A 24,918-nucleotide genomic window follows, 5' to 3' on the forward strand; every position below is an offset into this window, starting at 1 on the left:
GGGGCTGGATTTGGATGGGGACTGAGTTTGTGGCTGCTGAACAAAAAATGAGGCGTGTTCCAGGAAAGGTTACAGCTCAGACCAGAAGGATTCCTAGCAGACAACCCCTCCCATCCACACTGCCAAGATCTGTTGACTCTAGAACAGGAGAAGGATCATTTATCCTGTCTTGTCAGCCCAGGGAGGCCACGTTTACTGTAAAACACTGCAAAAGGGAGAAGGCAGCAAATATATCTCACAGAGAAGACTGAGGGATTCTAAACATAACTAGAGTGGGACCAAACAGTGCAACAGAAATGTGAAGAAGATACGAAAACAACTATAACACTCCCTACAAAGAATCACCACCCAACCTAGTCATAAAATAAGATATAGGTCCTCCCTTTAAGTCATCACAGTGTTTATAAACCAGTTTAGAAGCAATTCTTGTTTTTAACGACAGACTGGTATGAACAGTTATTGTTACTTCATGATTATAAATGTGTTTTCTGTGTGGGTGTGACAGTCTGTCTGGGGAAATTCAAAATCCTCCTCTAGAAACTCATCTGTGTGATGCTTGTGCTAGTTTTCTATTTTAATTTAGGTTTTGCATGACTTAAGATCAGTTTTATTACAATTATACTTAGATCTGCCCTATAAATCAAATATGTGATAAAATCTTGTCTTGTCAACACACTATTCTTTGACTAGGGATGGTTAAAATCACTTATTTTAGATAATCTTAAAATATTAGGGATTTTTTTATGCTTCACAAAAATAGGTCAAAATTTAAGCACAAAATCTAAGCACAAAAATCAATTGTGTTAATATAGTCTCAAATCGAAATCTCTGTGTGTGGTCTCCCATGATGCTTCTAAAGTGAATTAGAAAAGCAGAGAGCAGGTCAGAACCTGCCTGAATGAAACTGCTGGAGATTTTACTGTCAGCACTTCATAACACACATTCAACGACTTTGTGCTTAAGCGACAGACTACGATGCATGTAGATAAAAAAAAAAAAAAAAAAAAAAAAATACTTAAAAATGTTTCAATACAATAATCACCATCAGTAGCTTTTAAAAGTTAAAAGTCACTAAGATGTTTTAATATGAAAAAAGTATTCTATGCTCACCAAGGTAGCATTTATTTGATCAAAAATGCAACAGTAATATTTTGAAATGTTATCATTTAAAAGGATGGTTTTCAATATATTTTAAAATTCAATATTTCTGTAATGGCAAATCTGAATTTACAGCAGTCATTACTTCAGTCTTCAGTGTCACATGATCCTTCAGAAATCATTCTAATATGCTGATTTGATGCTTAAGACAGATTTATTTTCAGTGCTGCATGCTATTTTTGTAGAAACTGTCATACATTTTTTCAGGTTTCTTTGAATAGAAAGTTCAAAAGAACAGCATTTATTTAAAATAGAAATCCTTTTCAAGTGTGCTTTACTGTCACTTGATAAATTTAAAGCCTTTTTGCATAAAGTATTAATTTCTTTAATTTAATTTACTGCATCTAAACTCTCAGTATATAGTGTTTATCTACACTTTTTTATTCACTACCCAAACCAAGGATTTTATAAATAACTGACTCTAACTTTAACTATGGTATTTCCTCATTGCACAGGTAAACCCTGCATCTCACTCAAAGCATGAAAATACAGTTAAACTAAAATATTGTTACTGCACCTGCATACATCCACGTGGGAGTCTGCTTACACAATAAAAGCACAAACTGTAACTTTTAACAAAAAATGCTTTGTACACAAAAATATGACTTTGAGCATTACCAGGGCTTTATTCATTTAAACACCACAATATCAAATATTAAGTGCTGCCTGTTAAACAGACGGTCTATAAAAATGACATCCTAAGACAATCACCAATTTCCTTCAAATACAAAACCTATAAATACAAAATTATTATTCTGTACAATTAAAAAAAAAAACATAATGCTTATTTAAAAACATCCCAAACAAGAAAAAAAAAAAAAAAAAAAAAAAAAAAACACACTAAACTACAATCAAATGCACAAAACTGCCAAAAATATTACACACTTCAGCACACTCATGCATACACAGACACACATTTTTCAAGTTTGTTAGGACAGGACATTTGTCCGCATGTGGGACAGTTGCATGAAGCAAACCCCAGGTAAAACATTTGTACATATTTCAAAAGGCAAGTTCAAGTTAATCAATTATTAAATCTGATTAACAACTGCTCTTAAACCCACCCCAACCCCTTAACAAATGCTGAATCAACCAGATCAGGTTTCCAGAATGCTGCTAAATACAAGTCTTTGTTCAGTCCGACTAAGAAATGCTTGCTTCAAAATAATTATTTTCACTGCAGAACTGGGTGTGGGAAACTAGTTGTAAAAAAATCAAGCATTTCCATACTGAATCCCAACCCATATGTGCTCTGCATTTAAGACGGGTGTTTTCAGTAAGAGTTTCTACACACACCAGATAAAAACACTTAAATTCTGCTTCGTCTCTGCAGCTATAAACCTACCATTCAGGTGGGGCAAGAATCCCAGCTCCAAATAGGAAAAAAAAACCACCCTGGAAACAAAGTTCACTTTGTATTCCCAGTAGTTCAGTGTTCAAACAGTATCAAAGGTTTCTGCCAGATGCCATTAAAAGTCTCTAAACTACTCTGAGTGTAGTAGTGAACCCTGAGAACTCCATTACTGTAAGTTCAGGAAAAATTGGTTTAACAGACTAGAAAATCCCTCGCTAATTTATCACTTTGAATGAATCATTTGGAAATGTAAAAATAAAATAGAATAAAATTAAAAAAAAAATCAGCTGCCAAATCTGGACATTCCCTGAGGTTTCTCATAAACAGACACGTCAATGGTAAAACCTTGTTTCTTGAGCCATGTAGTACTACACAATCATTACTCAGTGCCATGGGAAAGGCCACTTTTACAAGATCAAGGTATTACCTCGCAGTGTCTAAAACTAAGAGATGGAGGTAGAATGAACAGATAAGCACCTGTTTCTTTATCTAGACTGAAAGAGCTTTTCAGATCTCTGGTTCAGTTGAGTCTGGTTATGAAGATGCCTTTCATACACGCTCTCAAATCTTTACTCTATAACAATTCACTTCTCTACATATCTTTAAAAGCACCTTTGCTGACAGCTAAAAACGGTCACACAGCCCTCTACTGGCAATGTTTGTCAGTACTACAATAATTAAAGCTCTAGAAAAGCTTTAAAATTACCTGAGTTCCATATATCTCATTGAAGATTTACTAATAAACAGTAAGTTCTACCTCATATCTAGAAAAGGCAAATACATACGCCTGATTTTATCACCGATATTCAAGTAATAATGACCAAAAACATTGCCAATGGGCAAACATATCATAACTTAAAATTGAAATAATAAATTGCATGAAAATTCAGTTTTTGTTTTATCAAAAATATCTAAATTAAGCAAAAAGGCCTTACTTAAGGTAATATGGCTGACAGAAATAAAAAGTATGGCTTTATAGTGTACTAAACCTAACACATGGATCTCCTCTAGAGGGCGCTTGTTGACAATATTGTCAGATTCTAATAACTATAAGTAGTTAAAATATTAAGACATGGTCCCATCCCAAATTTACTCTCTTTATCAGGAACAGAACCGATTAAGCCAATTCAGTAGTGCATTTTATACAAACTTAAATATGTCATTATGTGAAGGACTGTTTTAAAAATTCAGAGGATCTGTGTCTGAATTAAACTAATTACAATTGAAATCTCAAACCATTAATCACATTTTCCGTCACACTAGATGCCTCATGTTTTAAGCAGATCTCCAAGATCGTATGTGTCAAAGAAGTCAGATACGCCTTCTCCATCCTCAAGACCCCAGAGGTAGTCTTCGTGGCTGAGCTGAGGAGAAAAGTTAACAAAGGGCCCAGAAGCGTCGGATGTGAATGCAATCCCAGGCAGCTGGTCTTCAGTGATCTGGAGAAGGCTGGGAGGAAGATCCAGAATCCCCTCCACATCGAGCAGGGAGGTGCTGCCGCTGGTGCCAGTCATCGATGGCTGAGGCTTTAAAGGCAAACCTGTACAAAGAAATAGACACTGTTAGTCTGTCATTAGATAATACATAGACGGCTTTGAAAATCATAACTAAGAAAAAGCTTGTTGCAGAGATTTGTAGATGAATTGCTTGAACACACAGCTCTCTATTCTCTTGCACACAATGTTACCATTAGCACTTATTCAACTGAAGCATTAAAATGTAAACTTTTGTTGGTGACTTCAACTAACAGCTTGCTTTGAAAGTGGTAAGTAGCAGTGAGCTCGTGGCAGTTGTCTCACCTTCGACTGGCTGGGGTTTGGCAGGTGGGAAGACAGAGGGTGTGGTGGCGCTAGGGGTTTGTGGGTAATCTTTTCTGGGTGTGGCGTTCTTGACGGGACTAGCATCCTCCAAACATTCTTCAGGACACAAGTACACCTCAATCGGGCCATTCTTGCTTTTCAAGTAAATCTGCAGCGAGCCCTAATGAAAAGTAAGAAAGATGTGAAATTTACCTGCAGACAGTGGTAACCATACTCTGTTCATAAATGAATATTTTACATAACTAACATGAAAGAGACAAAATTTCAAAGTGTCTTTAAATATCTACAGGACAGCAAATGAAACCAAGAATGATAAAAGACAAGACAAACAAAAATATTTACTAAATCACATACTTAATACAAAATTCCTAAACACTTTAAATCGTATTATAAGACTTATAAGATTAAATTAAACATTAAAGTCAGTTTGTGTTAGAACTAATATTACAGATAAATATAAAGCTGAAAAGAGCAGCATATGTTGTATGTCCCACCAGGATTCCTAACTAGACTGACCTGCAAGATCTCCTTGGTCAACTAGCTCCACTAGAAAAGCAATGCTGGTCGATCAGCTTGGATTAGCATGGTTCACAAGCTTGATCAACACCAGCCAGCATTAACAAGCTAGGAGCAGCATCGGATTTCATGCGGGTCTTTTCAGCAAAGTTAGGTTTGGACTACGACAAAAACTGACCTCAGATGCTTCTGGAACTTCCAGTTTGGTTTCAGATGGTGCTTTCACAGCAATCACAGTCTGATCTTTCAAGCTGCTTATGGTACGAATGTCCTGATAGGTCACATATCCTAATGTGAGCTTCAGTTAAGGACAAACACCTTTGGCATCTAATACAGTTTATAACTCTTTCCTGCCATTGACAGAATTTTCCAGCTTTCAGTGTTAACACAACAAAGAATAATCAGAAACAAACAATTGAGCATGTAAAATAATGCAATCATCGAGCATTTAACAGGATATAAATCATAACTGCATAACGTTACCAAATAATATGTTGATCTAAGTGGTATAGGACTTGAAAACTTTGGACTTTCTTTTACAAAAACACGATTTTCTCATTTTTTGGGGTTGCTTTTTTCATGAAACTTAGCCAGATTCAAGTGTTGATAAAAGATCGCATGAAGCTAAAATAAAACAGAGTTAAAATTACTGACAGTTCACATACATTGTAACGTTACTGCATTTATAATGAAAGACTCAGAATTAAGATAATTGCAAAACGGATCTCTATGCCATGTGAGTGTTGTTTTAAAACAGCATGTCTGAGCAAGCTTACAAAAGTATAGGAGACAAATCACTCAAATCATTCACACGATAAAAGGATATCTTTGGTTGTCCTTGTGCTCTGTCAGTTCACGTAGCCGTGTTGAGCTGGACTGAATGAGGTCGTCCAGAGCTTTTTCCTGCCTGTCCAGCTCAGAAAGCTCTTTCTTCAGAGTGCTGGTCTTCTCTAAATTGGAGGATGAGCCCTCAAACACACCACTGACCCTAAAGCATACAAGATACAGAAAACATACTGCTTAAAACTAACATTATAATTAATTACATACAGTAAGTATGTATGTGTACATATTAATACTGCATCACACGGTTCTTCAGAAATCATTCTAATATGCTGATTTGGTGCTCAACAAACATTTATCAGTATTGAAAACAATTGATTTCACCAAATTAAAATGATGGCCGCTAAGTTTATTTCCAATTTCAAGGACCACAATATGGCTGTTTTGATATCATGAGGCCTTAAAGGTAAGAATGTTCTTTCAGTAAAAGAAAAGCTCTATTCATTCGGATTGATGAGTGGAAAAGACTCACAGGAAGTTGTCAAACACAAAAAGAGGAGTATTTTCAATGAACTACAACAGCATCTTCAGGTCATGCGTTTCAGAGTAGACTCAAAAATAAGCATTTAACACTATAAATCCAATCTAACACACTCACAGCCACTGGATGTTGTTTTTGGATTTCTTGCGGATGAGTTGCACACCCTCTAAAACATTTGTGATGTCATATATCCGTCTCTTCTGAACCTCCAGAACTTCTGTGGCCCAGTTCAGATCCAGAACCCCATCGGCCGATTCACTCAGCAAGCCCACAAATTTCTTGGTCAGCAGGCCAAGCGAAGTGTCATAACGGGTGCGCTCCCCTGGAGACTTGGGAGCTAGAGAGAGAGAGAGATACAAAAGAGGCATTCTTTTAATAATAGTTTGAGTATTACCAGCTGCAGTTCCTACCAGAAGAGTAAGCGAGGCTTGGACAGGTGTGTTTGCTTTTTAAACAATTATGAGATGCCCTAAAACAGGCATGAACTTCCACCCCTCACAAACAAAAGGTCCACTTTTTTTCTAAAAGTGATTGTTGACATTTGCAGCAGATCATTCTGTTGTACTCACTTTTGGGGCTTGGTGCCCTTGCACATGCAGAGTTTCCTTTCCCTTTTGGTGTGCGGATATCTGGGAGATAAATGGGCTCTTCTAGATCTAGTCTTCTTTTGGCCTGGGACAGAAAGACAACAAGAGAATGTTAATTATGCTATCCTTCAATTGCCTGGAAACCATTCGACTATTTATATAGCTCCAATTTAGCATTGTGCCTTTCGTTTCTATGAATGTTGCATGGTTTTTCAGATTTGCTCAGATAGGAAAGAGTGTGTTGGAAAGCTCACACAGTGAGACACACTTGAGTGAAAGTGTATTCTTAACTGCATTGTTCAAGAACAATTACTCCTCTTTCCTCAACTTCCCGAATACACTGCCACGTTAAATCCGTCTCAGTCCTAAAAAGAAAAACAAGTTCTTGCCCTTTTTTCCTTGAGGGGGTCACGTCAACAGCTACTAATACTAGTCAATTATAAGATAGGTGTGAGATTTAAACAATCTAAATGATTGGAGGAGGAAAATTTAATTGACATGCGAGTAGGCAGCCCACTGTCTTAAACACCTCAGGACACATTAAAGTTTACACTGTAAATGGGAAATGATTACGTTTTTGTAACTACTTTTGAGTTGATTAATCAGGTCAGGGAATATTTATCAAAACCCATTTATGATTAAATCCCCACAAAACGGATCTCAAAATCACATTCAAAAGAAGTCTAACAAACACTGAAACACAATAACTGAGAACCTGATATAGTAATCTTCTGGTTAGTGCTACGCGGTTTAAAGTATCTGAGTTTGACATAACTATCTGTATTAATTCAACCCTTTTACCATTAAAGCCCTTAAGGAGGGCACGACCTGAACGTTTACACATTTCTGAAATCTTTAGCATTCCACACCAGGCCGATGGGCTGGTTTCAACAACCCAACTCCACAAAAAAAAATGTTTTAAAAAGCCAACTGACACGGAAATCTGCACCCATACATTGCTTTCCAGTGGCATTCAGGAGTGCAGTTCACTCAAGACAGGATACTTCTGTGACAGACACCGAGCATGTGCAGAGAACAGTTCGCTTATCCTGTGTGCGCAAGCGTCTGCAAAAATGCCTGCATTGTCCTGACCTGAACGACATCTACACCTGTCACTGACATCTGGAGCTACTGAGCAGGTGGTTGGGGGAGAGGAGGAGCATAATCTTTCTATTTTTTCTGTTTCCCCTTCCGTTCTTTTTTCCACCTTTTCAATTGACTTTTCACCTTGCCTCCCCCTTTACCCATTGGTTTTATATTACACAAGACTTTTTATTTTTATTAAAGAAGCAAACACCTTGTTGAAAAAGTATATGGGTTCTGCCAAAAAAAAAAATAAAAAAAGGTAAAATTTACTGAATGTAGCAATGACCACTTAATTCTGCTTTTTAAACAAATTATAAATTAAATTTATTTTTCTAATTATTTTATAATTTCTACATGTTTGCAACAACAATATAAAAGTGTATTAGGTTCTAGTGCTGTCAAATGATTAATCGCATCCAAAATAAATGTTTGTTTACATAATATATGGGTGTGTACTGTGTATATTTATTATGTATATATAAAGACACACACACATACAGCACATATTTTGAAAATTTTACATGTATTTACATGTATATATTTATATTCATATAAATTATTTCATATATAAAAATATTTAATATATAAATGTAACATTTTCTTAAATATGTACATGCATGTATTTTAAATTATACATATGCATACATAAAAAACATAAACATTAAAAACACACACGTCAACAAAAACTTTTATTTTGGATGCGATTAATCACGATTAATCGTTTGACAGCACTATTCTGTTCTAACACTGTTCTTTGTTTTTTTTTTACATCTTTATATAGCCTAGTATAACAATCTTTATACATGAAAATGTGTAGCTGCATTTATATTATATTTCAAAAAAGGTTACTCCTCACAGGAAAACAATTTAGAGTCCTTGGTAACAAGGTTTTAAAAAAAAAAACAATATGTTTCAACTAAGAGCTGTTTTGGAGCCATCACTAGATGTTTAAAGTAGAGGCTTGTGGGTTCCCTCTTTGAATTGTCATCAAATCTGTGTAAGCGTCAGCTGTTACCATGCTTTAGCACAGCAGATCAGCTCAAGATGAACACACACGCCAACCTGGGTGTGAGAAGGGGGCCTTTGTGTGATTCGGTTATTTTCTGAACAGCAGCATCTCATGTCTGTAAGAGTTTGTAGCTGGTTCTGCCCATTTCCTGTGTCATTGGGAAATGAGAACTGAGAAATGCTGGCTCAGAGCGTATGGGGTGGAAGCTGAATCATTCACTTCTAAAGCACTGATCTGGGAGCAGCTTCACCGACTGAAATCCAAACTACTAATATTTGTACCAGTTTGCTAATAAACAGATTTATATCAGAAACTGGTGGAACCGCTTCAGGTTCAGGAGTTTCCTAAAAATATGCAAATCCATTGAGTAAACATCACACACAGCTGTGGCTGTACAAGTTAGCAAAAACGCCCATGTTTAGGCAAAAATGTACGTATGTGTATATATATATATATATATATATATATATATATATATATATATATATATATATATATATATATATATTGTTCATATACAGTATTTAATAAATCCTATATTCCTTTTCCTTGTATGTGTAGGTAATAGGGGTGTAACTGTGCATAATAATGAAAATTATTTAAAAATAATAATGAAAAAAAATAATCTATAAAAATCTACCTCAGCTTCTGCTCTAAACTATAGGGAGCCATTTTACATTACTATAAGGTCACAATTAACAACAGAGTCCAAACTTAAATTTAATTACTATTTATTTTTAACTATAATAATCAACACACAAAAAAAAATATATGAAATGAATGCAAACGTAAATTACACTCAATGCAGTTTTTAAATTAACTTCTAAATTATACAATTTCTATTTGTTGTTAAATAATCATTTAGACAGTGGCTGTCATAACATGTTTCATAAAAGATTTTTTTTAAATATACATTAAAGGAGTCATATGATGCGATTTCAAGTTTTCCTTTCTCTTTGGAGTGTTACAAGCTGTTCGTGTATAGATAAGATCCCTAAAGTTGCAAAGACTAAAGTCTCAAACCCAGAGAGATATTCTTTATAAAAGTTAAGACTCCAAAAGAGGACACAACTAGAAATCAGTGGTTAGGTTGTATTTACAACACTGTTCCAGAACAGTTCAAACCAAATATTCAGATATGTGCAGCACATTTTAAGGAGGACCGTTTCCTGATCCTGGGAGAGAAGACTACTTCTGACTCACAGTCTGTAAGTACATTTACATATTTAAAGGATTTGCCACTGATGATTCAAACGCGAGTTTTAAGTAGTGTAGAGTAGTGCTTGTTATTTGTCGCTTCTCCGATCACAAATGCAGACATGGTTTTATGTTTATGCGCCACGATGGAACGCAACGCGTAAAAAGACAGTATAAGTCCATAATTATGTCCCCACTGGATGCAACAAATGCCTCGTTTGTAATGAGTTTTATTGTTTTTGTCTTGTCGCGCTGGTGTTCTGACCGGGACACGTATCACAGTATGACATGGGGCGTAGCTTTTCCGTCACACGCTCGAGGCACTCGGCCAATCACAACGCACTGGATAACTGGCCAATCAGAGCACACCTCGCTTTTCAAAATGATGAGTTTTGTAAAAATCGACGCGTTTCAGAAAGGCAGGGCACAGAGGAAAAACAATAATGTACAGTATGGTGGAAAATAATGTGTTTTTTGAACCTTAAACTGCATAAACACATTTCATTACATCAAATACACAAAATAATGTTCTTTTAAGCAACATCATATGACCCCTTTAAATGATTAAGACATCACTAACAGGTAAAGTAAAATATAATGACTAGCTATATAGTGTTTCCTGAAATGCTCTTCTCTAGATTGAATTTCTCTGGTGAACTGAAGTTTCCGTGATGACTTGCCTGAGATAAATAAAATGCTACGTGACATTTTGTTTGCAAGCCATTTAAATCACATCTTTTCACAATTTAAACACTAATTGTGCAATTACATGAGGCATGAGGTGTTCATTCATGTTTATTTCAAGTTAAAACTAGAAGACGAAGGGGTGATCCCGCTCTGTGCTGCCGTTAGAACTGAGGCGTTTATACACAGATCTGTCTCGCCTTATCAAAGAGCGCCAAAATGGCATTTCTTGTCTGAATTTGTTCAGTAAACGAGCGTGCCGAAAATTTTCGGTACGAATACATGTACCATTACACCCCTAGTAGGTAACCTTGAATGCTTTGGATAAAAGTGCCAAATGCATAAAGGTAAATCTTTGCAACAGGTTAAGATACATAACATTATGATGACTGCAAAATTAATAATGCTTAGTTTTAGACACTGGTTCTTCATATCAGCTTTTGCTGTCAGTCTACCCCACTCATTATTACTAAAAAGACATTTAAGACATTTCCCTACTCACGTAAGTATAAAAAGAGACTCAAGAGTCTGGGATCAAGTGACTTTAGAGATCATGATGAAACACTTTGAAATACTCAACACTGCTATGGCACAATGCTCATACAGCAGGCAATGTTTCACTAATAGCCATTTCAACAAGAGTTACACAACACCTGATCATTTCCAATAACTTCTAGAGGATGTTTCATCATAAAACCCCTACTTAATTTTTATTCATAGACAGCACATTTATGCTACTGTTCAAACACTGAGTGTTGGTAATATTTTTTTTATTAGTCTTTTACGCTCGTCAAGGCTGCATTTATTTGATGAAAAATACAGCAAAAACATTAATTTGTTAAATATTACAATGTAAAAGATCTTTTCTATTTTAATATGTATTAAAATTTAACTTATTCCTGTGATGGCAAAGCTAAACTTTCAACAGCCATTACTCCAGTCTTTAGCGTCATGTGATTTTTCAGAAATCATTCTAATATGCCAATTTGGTGCTGAAGTAACAATTCAAGACATGTCAAGAAACAAATTTTGAATAAAAGTATTAATTACTTTCACACATTTGAACGGCATTGAAATTTGGTGCAAAGCTTTGAAGGAAGTAAAATGTTGTGACTTCACGCAAAATACACCCATCCAAAAAAATCCTTACGAGACAGTTTCTATGGAAAACACTGCTTGTGAAAGCTGAACAGAAATATTTAGGTTTTCTTATGGTATATATATTTTATATTTATATTTGGTATATTTTTATTTTGGTATATATTATGGTTTCATATGGTTTTCATACAGTGTGTACTATAAAAGTCTCATGATTAAATTCAACTGATGACAAATTAATAAGCTTTGCTGATTAAATGAGGCACTTTTCAAATGGTATGGCACTTCCAATATATGCTTCATTTCTTTTTAGATATTTACAGGCTCATTCTTTGAAGTGTATTGTGCATAAAGTCACACCTCCCCCGTTTTCTCCCACACTAAATGGCCTAACTATGAGTTTTTCACTAGCTGGAGGTGGGGAATGAGGGTCTTAACTCATGTTATTGTGTAACTTTCCAAGTAATCATCATCTGAGGTGTTTTTTAACAAACACAATGAACAAGTTTCTGTATGCCTACAGACACACGTGAGTGAATGACCTGCATACTGTGCCACTCCCAAATGTGAAAGAACACATACATCCTACTCACAACGTGTAAGAGCGAGAAAGGCCATTCTGTGTCAGTGACATATTCCGAGGTGTCAAAATGAAAAGAAGCCATAGGTAAAGGATAAAGGGGGAAGTCCACATGAAAAGGGTGTAAGGGGACGATACTCATGCAAAACTTAGCCAGATGGGTTCATGCAGAGCAATCCAAGTTAAACAGCTTGAGACCCATCACCCACCTTGTTTATGCAACACCTGGTTACTGGTGGCCCCACAGGGGAAAATAGATAAATTAAGAGGATGAAATGAGGTAAAATGACCTGAGGGACTCTGGGACGGGGGGAAGGGAGTGCGTCTCCAGGGTCTCTAGAAACAAAGCCAAATCATGTGTTCTACAACATAGTGATCAAAGACCAGTGGTTGATCATTTGATCTCAGACACGTCAATCCTCAAAGTTTGGCTCTGTTGTATAGCCCTATATAAATATAGTCTTTATTTTCCTACATAGGAGATCACCAGAACAGTGCTGACATCAATTACTACTGCATGTAGTCTGCAACTATTGTTATGCTCATGCATTTGATATGTTATCAAGTCAATGTTTATTTATTAACCAAATCAATATGATCTGGGAAAACGTATTAAGCTGAATTAAATATCCTCAACTGTCAGTCTTTAAAGTCTCAAATTAAAAGGACTGTTTTACTTCAGCAAATGATTCATCACAATCAGAAAACATTAACTTCGAGATCATTTGACTAGTCAGAGACGAAACTTAATTATTAGCTAAAAGCTTTTAATTTGAAATAAATTTTACTAACACATTCAGGTTGGGTATTAAACTGGAAAAACGGTATCCATGTTATTTTGAACATTAGAGCAGGTGCAGCCATTTTTAACTTGAATGTGCAAGGCATCCATGTCAGCAGCTTCCAGGCATTTTAGCTGTAAAAAAATGATGCTGCTTTACACTAGTATTTGTTATCACATTATTTTATCATTGTAACCACAAAAATGCTGGTTTGTAGCAAACAATTTTACCATTTACTGCACTTTATTCTTCTAGTTTTTCTATCTTGTGACCAATGAAATGGAAGTGTTTCACATGTAAACCACTGTATTTCTGCACTGAAAAATAAGGTGGATAAAGAAAGTTAAATGACGTCAGCAGAAAAGGAAAGTCATTTACATGAATGATTATGAAGATAAACCTTTCTTTTTGGCTGCTTGAAATAACATGCAACATTGAGAACTCATTCAATGTGAGAACAGAAATGTGCATTTGGGAAGGAAATTATAGGTAATTGCTAAAATTTATAATAGCATATTGAATTGGAAATTATAATATCATATTGAGTTTGACATTTTTAAGAAACATGAACTATGAGTTTCAGTAGAATTAATTAAATGTAATTCACAAGTTTAGTTTTTAGGAGTAATGGTTTAAAGGTCTGTAAAGGAAAATGTGAACTTTAGGTGTGTCATTCATGTCAAACTGAAAAAGGGACAGAGAACAAGAGTGAAACTTTTCACAGCAGGAGATATGACTAGCACATTGGTGTGAAAAACTGAACAAGGGAAACTGGAAGTTGTTCACAATACCATGTGGAGCTTCAAAAGACACTTTTTGTTTCCAAAAAATATATTTAAAAAGTTGTTTTAAAACATTTTAATACTACAGACTAAATGTCATATAATACAAAATAAAGAGTTTGGAATCAGGGAAAGCAATATGACAAGGCCTTATCTGATCTGTTAACCATTTTGAGTTGACCAATTGATGTATCAAACCCAGAAAAGCATTCTGAGATAGGCTTTTGTTGTAATCTATGTTAGAGTTGGAGGCATGTGCATCAAACCCCCATGCAGACGCCCAGTCTGTTATCAGCCCTGCCCCATATTCTGCAGCATGAGCCTGTGATCATTACTTTTGTTTATCAGCTGAAGGCAGCAAGCAACACACAAGAGAAGATTGACATAGGCAGTTCCTGGAGTAGATACTTTGACCTTCTGACCTTTTCAACAGGTTGAGCTTGTGCAAGGACGAATGGTGAGACAGGTGTACAGTGCCACAGGAAAAGGGGAGTGATAGTTACAACTGCGGCTACGTAAACTAAAAGCTGTAGAATCCAGGAGTTTAAACATACTAATACAGGAATAACCAGTTTGGGGATCAGTCTAATGAACCTGGGTCATTTAATCATGGGGCTTTAAGGGAGGCAAAGCATCCATTCATAGCATGCTTCATAGATTGGTAAATATAAAAAGCTTCTGTATTTTGATGAATTTACCTTCAAAGGCCCTTCCCCCACTTTACTATTAGGCCCAAACCATATAATATAATGTCCGGTTCAGAAGCTGTAAAACACCCTTCCCCCATCTATCAGCTTCTACCACCTCCCCCCTGAAATAACTCTTATGGCAAGCCATTTCAACATTCAAAACTAACTAGATACAACTATTTATTTTGATGTCATTAGTACTTATTTTTATCAATTAGTAAGCAATGCTATAACAAACACCAATTTTTTCCATTTTACTAATAACTATTCATTAGACACTGGTCCCAGTAGTTTTTTGCTAGCCCTTCTCCCAGTAAAGTCAAGGTTTCCACTGGTAACAAACCAGTATTCAGTTTCACTATTAATTAGGTACCAGTACTTATTTTGTTGCTAGTTACTAGTATCCATTCCAGTTTTTCAGTTTGAATCACAGATTTCCACAGAATTCATAGGCAAATAAGTAGCGATTTGTTAACAGTAACCATGGAATAGACTTTAGGATAGATGCCACATTGAACTTACCATATTTGAAATGAGGCTTACGGTCTACAAAATACCAAAACTCACAACTTTAAACCGTTTATTGGAGTTATCTGAAGTTCGCTGTGGAAAGATGTTTCATCAGAACAAATGCCACAACAGCACAAGCCTTTGAACACACTAATTCTATCCCTCATAGACTCATTTTCATTCCATTGCAAAATTAAATGACACTACTCTGAATATGGTCTATGTTCTTGACATTAGCAAAACAGTGAGTATTATTTTGAATGTTCAATAATTGAGCCTAGAAGGATGACTAGTTTAAGATACACATGGCTTGCCACACTCTTTTACCTAAAGGTCCTGTCTGTCCTTATGTCATGACTTAAATATACATGCAGTGTTGTGGTCATGCTCTCCAATTACCGGCCTGTTTTATTCATTCATGAGGAACTGACAGATTTTCAGGACATCAGAGATGATGGCACAGATAAAACCCTGTAGCAAAGCCACAAACGTGAAGCTTTCAAGCTGTAGAACGTGGATTCTACAGTGTGACTGTAGCAGTGTTTTAATAAATGCCATATTATTTTACTAAGACATGACACAACAAGTATGCGCAAACATATCGTAGAAGCGTTAGTAGGAAATAGGCTTACCGGCAGCCGCCCGGAAGAGGTCCGCACCGGCTTAGGCTCCGGCCCGTGGGGGGTCGCGTACAAACAGTTGGGTCTCTGCTCCGCAGCTGTCGTGTTCCCGATCTGAGTGAAGTATCCAGCCGGTACCGAATTCATCGGTGGGCTTGAGAGTCCCGTGTTGAAAAAATCCGTCCTCATCGCGGAGAACATTTTTTTCTGTGGGCACGAGAGTCCAGATACTGCGCCTCTTCCAGAAGCTGGAGAAATCCCTCTGGGGATCCGCATCATTTTGCGCACGAAATGCACGAAAACCCGCGAAAGTGACGCAAAATAAACTCTTTTATTACGCAAATCGCGTCTATAATTTACTGCAGAACGAATCAACCGTCAAAATGAATATGTATATCTTAAAAGACTGCAAATTATATAGAGAATATGCACTTTAGTATAATAAATTTTGTTAAAGTTAAAGTAGATAAATTATGCGTTAAAACTATAAAAATGTAAACATCCGAAATTCACAAAACTCTCTCCTAGGGTCCTTTGTTGTAACGTTAGTGGCACGAGACAGGCTATTACGTCTCAATATAATGCAAATAAATTAAACATGTAAGTTAATAAAGGTACCACGGTCATTCAGTTTCATAAATGTACCTTTCAAAGGTAAACAAAGCTTGGAAATGTTTCTCTTGTAGTTCTTGCGTAGAGCCGGCGATTGTGAGAAACGTTCCTGTGTGACTGTAACTCCCCTCCGGCCGAGAAACCTTGCTTTGACATCAGCTCAACAGAGGAGTGCTATTTTAGCGCCAAATTACGTCCCGCGAAATTTGGATCTCCCGCGGTTAAACACGCTTCGTGATTGGCTGCTGGCACGCCGCGCTCGTTCGGATTCTGAATATATTTACACGTAACAGTTGGTGCCTAGCGTTCATCCTCTTAAAGACACAGCGCCGTTTAATCTCTGTTGTGACCAAGGGCGGTTTTCTTCAGCTCTTACAACAACACCGTTATCAAACGTGTCCTAGTCAAATGTAGATTTAGCATATAGCTGTATTCAACAGAAGTATATTTCATAATATACATAAAACTGACGTTTTTCACACAAATTAACTTATATCATATAAAACATCAATCATCAAAGCATCTACACAGATAAAATACATCACTAAGTAGAAAGAGGACTTTACATCATGCCTATTGTGTTTCCATGGTTTCCAAATGAATCATGGTCATAGATTAATCTTAAATGTCAATGTTTTTCAACAGCAAAATGGAAAAATAGTTGACTCTGGCATGGCCTGACTCTGAAATGAGACTTATGGAGAAAACAAATGCTTTAAAGCCCTAAACAACCCCACAGAAAAGAACCTTTACACTTGAAAGGATCTTATCATCTGGCACAAAGAGCGAACCCCCACCATGCTTCAGATGATTGTTAAGACTCTCCCAACCTACCATTTGCCCAATGATGGCTTACACTGTTTAGTAGAGACACACTTCCAAATAAACTATGGCAGTGGAGCATAAAAAAAACAAGTACAAGATGGTGATTCCAATCTTGCGGATATCGCAACTGTTTGATTAGAAACATCATCTTATCACATAGGAAAATCATTATAATTATCCAGTCGCCCACAAATGGGCTCTAGAGATGCAATTGTTTAAAAATAGCCTGGGCTTGGGGGAAATATGCACCACATACTATATGGAGGCAGAAAATACCCTTTTAGTGAATTACTTTTGATGTATAATAGATCTAGCTATGGGTTTATTGCCTCTGCAAACACTGTCAAGATATGTGCTTTTAATGAAAAAGTAGGCTATTTCTGAAAGAGAGAACAGAATACCCCCAATACACACATTAAAATCCACCACATGTTAAGCAATTGTGGACTTAGTATCCTAATCTAACACATGAAGCAGGTTTATTTGAGAAAACAAAATGAACAAGCAAACTGTTTTACATTAACAAACTGTAAGATAAGTCTATAATGTGAGTTCTTGTCAGTCTGAGTAAATGATTCTTGCAGAGCATTTATTATGGTATGACATTTTTATTTATTGCTACATTTGTAATTGATTTTATAGGTAACTGAATTGTTTAGACTGAAATTTTTATTTCAGTTTATTCACTATTTGAATTATTTGACAAATTACATAGACATAGTGTGTTTTATGATATAAAAGAAAAAAGGGTGGAAAGGGCATTTCTAAATTCAGTTCCCAAGGGCAAATATTGTTAAAACTGCACATATTCTTAAAGTGACAAGTGAAGTTTCTCCTTAGGCATAGCTAAGTTAGGCACTAAGGTTAGGCACTTTTATATTGAACAAAACTAATGTTTCAGACTTACAAACTATAAAGTAGGGGTATAATGTGAGCTCCTCTGAGTAAAGGATTGTTTATATATTCGTGCATTGGTTCGTATTAAACCCGTGGCACATCAAAACAAACAGCACCGTATACAGAAACGTTGCGAGGTTAGAGTCGTGTGCTCTTGTCCGCCCTCTTCTGGAGAGACAATATATGCACGAGATTTCTGGCATTTCTTTTTTTTTTTTGACTGTAAATGCCTGATAAAGCCAAGTGTTCTTCATTTGTGAAGAATATCATGATACCCAAAATGTGAAAGAATCCTTCACTTTTGTCCATTGTCAGATTTTACTTAGGCTTTTTCAAGTAAAACACTGAATGAGAGAATACTGCATTACCAAAATACAGTAAGCAGAGTTTAACTTTGTAATGTTTAATTTACACATTTATTTGAGAACCTTTTCTTACAAGGAATAATAAAGGAAAACATATACAAACCACAAGATGGCGCCAGATGATTATCTGCGGTTTAAACGGAAACGTGTATGTGATTATTACTTTGAACACTAGGTGTCGTTATAATACCGATTATGTTTGAAGGCGTCCTTCGGGACACTTCACATTACTCAACACCCAAATCTTAAACCTTAAGTGTGGAGACGGTCAGCCTCTTAAAACCATAATCCCTCCTTTAGTCCAGATGAGATGAATGCTTGCACTTATCATAGTTTGACCACAGGCCACTGTTGCACTAAACTCTAGTTCTGTGCGCAAAGGTCTTTTTTGATTGAGACTATAGACACTCATAGGACAGATGTGCTATTTAAATAAAGTGACTCACACTTAGACATTGTTGTGTAGGCCTGTAACAGATCTATGCTAAACACAAAAAAGTCCAAGATGACTCAATCTGGAAAGATTTTTGGCAGATGCACTGTACTTTTACTTTTTAACCAGTATTTACTTGTTTTTACTTACACATAGCCTTTCATAAACAGTTTCTCTTTAGATTTTTTTTAATCAAATGTCTTGAAAGTGATTGTGTATGAGGTTTCACATCAATAATATATTAATCACACAAACAGCTATGGGGGAGATGGAGTGAAGGGAATCACTTTTCCCTTATTTTTTAAACAGAAAGCACATTATATTTGCAGTATATATCCATAAGACACATTTGATGATTTAAAGGTGGCAAAAAGTCTGCATTGAGTTCTTTAAGAAATGATACTGAACCACATATTTCTCTTTCATGTATGGTTTATTTTTTTGTGAAAAAAAAGAGTAAGAACAAAGCAAAAAAAAAAAAAAAAATTAATTTTAAAGGAGTTTATGAAACTCGTTGATCTGACAGTCTGTAGAAATAGACAATCCCCACAAACATATACATGAATCCACTCTATATTATAGAGTTCAAATTCTAATCCACATCTGTATTCCCACTGCCCAAGGCCCTTCCCACCCTATAACACAAAAACTCCCCTCAAGCACAATATGTACATCATCCCAGTGATCGAGAAGCTCACTGAGACCAAACTGCAGCCATGCTGAAATGTGGAAATGTTTTCAAGAAAAAAAAAGGGGGGGGGGGGGTATTCTCCAAGAATGGCTGGGAAGGAAGGGTGTGTAAAGAGATATTAGTTAGTCCAAATAGTCAGGAATGTAGCCAGTACAAAATATACAATGCTTGATTGTTGCCACAAAAAACAGGAATGATTAAGGAAAAAAAATCGGAGGGCTTTTCTTTTTTGTGATCTTAAAAACTCCTCGGCTTTGGTTTGTTCAAGTGTCCAGTGACCAAAGAATAGACAGCTCGAGAGGGGTGCAGATTGCTTTCCCACACTCTGAATAGAGCCTCACTCCTTCACCCGGCTCACCCCTTCACTCTCTTTTCTTCCATAAGTGGAGGAGAAAAGTTTCTATCCCGCACCTGCAGCATAGATGAGAGGGAGAAAAGTTAACTCAGAGCGCACACACACTTACACACACACACACACACACACACACACTGTGGATTCAGACGGACTGCAGACAGTCTGGCGCCAAATGGAAAACATTCATTTGCTAGAGCTGATAGGTGAATCCAAGCTTGTTTGCTGATTGGCATGATGACCAAAAAAATTAGGACACTGGACAGACTTTAATACGTAATCTTGTCCTGTACGACATTTACCAAGATTTAACCCATGCATAATGATTAATCAATTAGTAACTCGAACTGCTTTACTTGCTATTTAAAATAAAGATTCCACTTAAAACATTTTCCAGCTTAATTTCATATAGGGTATGCTTTCTTAGGTTCCACAAAGAACGTTTTATTCTTGTTTTTGGAAAAACCATCTGCTTTAAAGAACTCAAAACCAATATGCTGGTCTGAAGAACCTATAATGAAACAAAAACCATGTTTAATGTCAAAAGAATCATATAATTGTTCTTGATGTTTCATTCTAGGTTCTTCAGATCAGGAATGGTTCTTGATTAGCTGCAAGAGCGTTCTTTGCTGAACCTATAAGGACTTTAGAACTTTTATTTTTCAAGGTTAATAACGGAGTGTAGATTAATACCTAACAAAACTGGACTAATCTACAAATAAAATAATTTAAAATAAAGAAACAGTAACGTACCATTGAACGTTTTGTCATTCCTCTGTCCTAATGGCACATTGCTTCATCCTCTTTGGAGAAATTGCGGCTCATCTCTGAGTTCTACAGGGGGAAAATACACACAAAGTTTGAATTTCTTCAAATGAACTGTATGTTGATTAATTTAGGCTACCGCATAAATGATAGTAGGCTCAATAAATAACGTCGCGCTCACCTTCATTGACATGAACATGTCAGGCGTGCTTTGTGTGTCCGTCTCGTTTTCCAGTGCAATCTGTAAATCGAAGATGTAATCTATTACATGCTGAAGAATCTCCACTTGGCTCACGGACTTGTTCTGAGGGATGCTGGGCACCAGCTCTTTGAGTTTTGAGTAACAGTCATTCATATCGGACAGCTCCTCAATAGGGCTCTTGCAACGGCTGATAGCGAGACTCTGCTCTGAGATACAGCACACCGCTTCATAGCAGCTTCTGACAGAGCGAACAGGACTGATCGCCTTCATTCTGGATCTGACGGCTGACTTGCTAGGAGAATCCAACTGTAGAGATGTCTGAAGAAGTCTGGGAAGTGAGACGAGCTAGCTCTCCAGCTTGATAGATATCCAATATTTGACTCTCTCCACGTCTCGTGCTCATTGAACGATGGAAGCACAAGCAGGCAGGCGACCGCTTTTCAAGCGTTGCTTGATGTAGCACCGCCCTCTCCAAAAATAAACAAACCCTCATGTGCTGCTTAGCCAATAGTAAAAGGATTATAAGCGTACAGGCCCCGCCCTATGCAAATAGAAAACTCGTGATTGGAAGCGTTGAGATGTCAGTCAGACAGAATGGTGGAATGAGGAAGAGCTGTCAGAATACAAGAGAGAGAGAGAGAGAGAGAAGAGAGAGAAGAGAGAGAGAGAGAGAGAGAGAGAGAGAGAAAGATTTTTTTTTTTTTTCTGTGGTGGATTTGAGTGAAGATTTGGGGTCAGTGAACCTAAACGGAGCTGGGCCAGCTTGTGCAGTAGATTAAATACAAACTTTGCTTAAAGTTCACGCATGTTTTTTTTCCCCTAAGATATGTTTTATTATTATGTATTATTTTTATTTTATGTAGGCTATACTGATTCCTTTGCAATATTGTAGGCTATGCAAACACTCCTAGTAATTTGAAATTATTCTCAGAATTCTATTTTAATTAACATCATAAACTTGTGATTTAGGCTGCGTTAACCATATCTATTTAAAAGTGAACACTCTTGATCTGTAACATTTGTAGAGGACAAAGCGTGAGGAAAAAGCTATCATCCACTTATAATTATTCTATCTCAGCTAAGACATGATATGGATAAATTCCATAAATCTGCTACTCCCGTGACCTGCAGACAAACTGGCGTCGGGAATTCATTCCTTTAGGAGACTTTGTGCACACATAGTCTACATGAGATTAAATATCTATACAGAACACATTTTAAGGCCCACACAGAAAAAAAACCCTCTAAAATGTAAATAGGCTATTATACTTAATTGCTAGTTAAAATTAAAACCCTAAAATGTAAGGAAAATCAAAGTGCCTAAGTCACAACATGCAGTAACGAGTTCAATGTAGGCCTACTTTTTTTTTTCCAAGTAATGAATCAAGCTTGAAACGTTGATACCCTTCTCGATTCTCATGCCAAGAGGGATAAAAATAGATATTGTTCAATAAAACATCTCCTAATATTCTCACGATCACAGAAATATTAATAACCAACTCAGGAACTTCTGAACAAACCACTGTGCGCGCGGTTTTCTTGCATTCTAAAAGTGTTACTCGTTATCTATAAATAGATCATATAGCTGTCTCCCATGACTCCTTTTTTTAATACGAAGAGGAAGCTTCGCAAGTTACAATCAAACTATAGCCTGACTCTCGTTCCAGTTTTAACCCAGCGCATTTTTAGTTTACATCAAGATGTGTCCCCTCTTTTCTCACAGTGCTGTTTTTGTGAAGGAATGCGCTGGCGGGCCAGCTGTGTGTCCTGTCCCGCTCCAGCTGTGTTGATCTAACGCGCGAGTCCCAGACAGCCTGGCGCCGGGCTCCCGACGTCATCCATTCACGCGCTCCAGCGCGCACCCCATCTGCAAAAGACTAGTCTTGGCCGTGAAGCCGCTCTGATTGGTCAGTACAGCTGTCAATCAAGCTATAAGAACCCGCCCAACCTCTCGCGCAAGACGTAGACTTGCCCACACAATTTATTTGCGCGCACCTGGACTTACATTCAGTGAAGAGTTTTTTCGTGTGTAAAGCTCTTCAGTTTGGCTAGATTAGTTAAACTAATACAAAAGCAGCTCCGTTTTCTCAGACTGCAATAGTATAATAGAGTTCTCAAATAAAACACATTCCTGTTTTGCTTGAATGGCTATATTTTATCATGTTCATACCGGTGTTAAATTGAGTAGCCTATACTTTAGTCAAAGAAAACACAATATTTAAATTTTCATGAATAAAAAAAAAAGAGGCTGTGAGAAACTCAGTTCAATAGGTTGTAAGCCTAACAGGTTAGAAGTTGCACTTGAATGACTGACTGTAAAGGTAGGCCTAATAACATAAAGCACTTTAAACCAACTGTCATTCTGTTTCTCACAGCATCATTACATTTGTTAAAAATTAAACATGGCCTCTACCTGCCTATTAGAAATTTTAGAGACTGGCCTGTTCACACCTTTTATTTTATATGCATGCAACCGGATGAATGCACTTCTTTGCAGGCCGAGCTAATTACTTAGGGTGCATAGAAACTGCCCTTATATTTGATGTTCGCCTTGTTGCATGACTGCAAGAAATTCAGCCCTTTCCTTTCTTGCAAAGACCAACAGCATTGGGCAGAAGACCTCTGCAGGTATCCAGGTTCGAAAATGGCAATAAAAATAAAAAATAAAAAAGAGAAGAAAATGTGGGTGTGAGAGCAATAAGTGGAAGGATCACAAAAAAAACAAAAACAAAAAATATTTAAACATGTTTGAAAACAGATCATGGAAATACTTCATCATCTCTGCTGATACCAAGCAACTCCCTAAATGTTTGGTTGGGAGAAGCCACTGTTTTGTCTCAAGCATTAGGCCTATGTTATACCAAGGCAATAACAAGTACATTATGTCATTGCCTAATATGAAGGACTTGAGTAGGCCTGTGTGTCCCTTTCAGTGTCTACCTGCAGTTTGGCTTATTATAACTATTAGCCTACTGACATGTTTATCTAATTAAACAAATTAATAATTTGTTTAATTAATGTTACTTTAATCATTTATATCTCTGCTTCACTCACATACACTGTTCCATACCAACTTTCTGCAAAGGCCTCTTTTGGAACTGTTTTCATTGCTCATTATATGAACCAACAGATGCTTTTTTAAAATCTAAAATGTATAATGTATAAAGCAGTGGCACCTTTGAAAACATTGTGTTTTATGGATGTACTGATATTCAGTATTTGCATGATTAGGAGTGTGATATTGCTGTCTAAATTAGCTAATTGTTACATTCTAATTTTATTAATTTAAATATTACTTTATTTTATTTCACACCACAATTTTATTTGTTCGTACAAACAGTTTACTTCATTGGCATTTCTTATTATTTTACTTCAATTTTCGTATTTTGCAATGCTATTGGCAATACAAATATGCAGTTATGTCGTGCCAATAAAGCACATTAAGCTAGAATGGATATATCCTTATTATTCCCTAATCACGTGACGCACCACATACCTCGTGAACTGACCTGATGTGACTTGTGATCACAATATGAAAACTACTTTAAGTGCTGGTACTGATGGATTCAACACAGGGGACACGTGAGGCGTATGTTTTTCTCTTTCTGTTTAGCTCAGTGTGACTGCGGTGTCTGTGGACCAGGTCCGGCACAATCGAGCCTGTTTTTGAGCGCATGGGAGAATGTGGCGACTGGCGTCAGTGAGTCTGCCCTGCTCCGCGTCCCCGCCCTCTGCTCGCCCCCGCGCCTCTGTGCAGCTGGACGCACACAATCAAGCCATCAACAATCGCCGTGCATAATTAGCGCGGCCCTCCACCGCCTCCCGCCCTCAATCACTCCCAAAAAATATCTTTCAAGGCGTTTGCTCCCTTTTCGTCGACAAAGCCTCTCTATTTGTCCAATAGCAATAAGGGATCGCCGAAAAAACCGCGAGAATATTCTCCACAGAGAAAGGAGTGGTGACTTATTTTGAGTGATGTG

General features: G+C 36.8%; 2 protein-coding genes across 2 annotated transcripts; both read right to left on the reverse strand.

The window, feature by feature from the left end:
* Positions 1-1,760: 1,760 nt before the first annotated feature.
* LOC109064982 (transcription factor E2F2-like) lies at positions 1,761-16,590 on the reverse strand. The gene is made up of 7 exons (XM_042742398.1): positions 15,809-16,590; positions 6,742-6,844; positions 6,290-6,509; positions 5,675-5,836; positions 5,027-5,141; positions 4,312-4,492; positions 1,761-4,052 (listed from the first exon to the last, which is right to left on the reverse strand). The coding sequence occupies exons 1-7, from the start codon at positions 16,073-16,075 to the stop codon at positions 3,781-3,783; spliced, it is 1,320 nt and encodes a 439-aa protein (XP_042598332.1). The 5' UTR covers positions 16,076-16,590; the 3' UTR covers positions 1,761-3,780.
* A 2,752-nt stretch (positions 16,591-19,342) lies between these two features.
* LOC109073208 (DNA-binding protein inhibitor ID-3-A-like) lies at positions 19,343-21,359 on the reverse strand. Its single transcript, XM_019089373.2, has 3 exons — positions 20,918-21,359; positions 20,725-20,805; positions 19,343-20,030 (listed from the first exon to the last, which is right to left on the reverse strand). Exons 1-2 carry the CDS (start codon positions 21,206-21,208, stop codon positions 20,752-20,754), a joined length of 345 nt encoding a protein of 114 aa, XP_018944918.1. The 5' UTR covers positions 21,209-21,359; the 3' UTR covers positions 19,343-20,030; positions 20,725-20,751.
* Between the last annotated feature and the right edge of the window lie 3,559 nt (positions 21,360-24,918).

Source organism: Cyprinus carpio, chromosome B17 (genome assembly GCF_018340385.1).
Source record: "Cyprinus carpio isolate SPL01 chromosome B17, ASM1834038v1, whole genome shotgun sequence".
NCBI classification, from domain to species: Eukaryota; Metazoa; Chordata; class Actinopteri; order Cypriniformes; family Cyprinidae; genus Cyprinus; species Cyprinus carpio.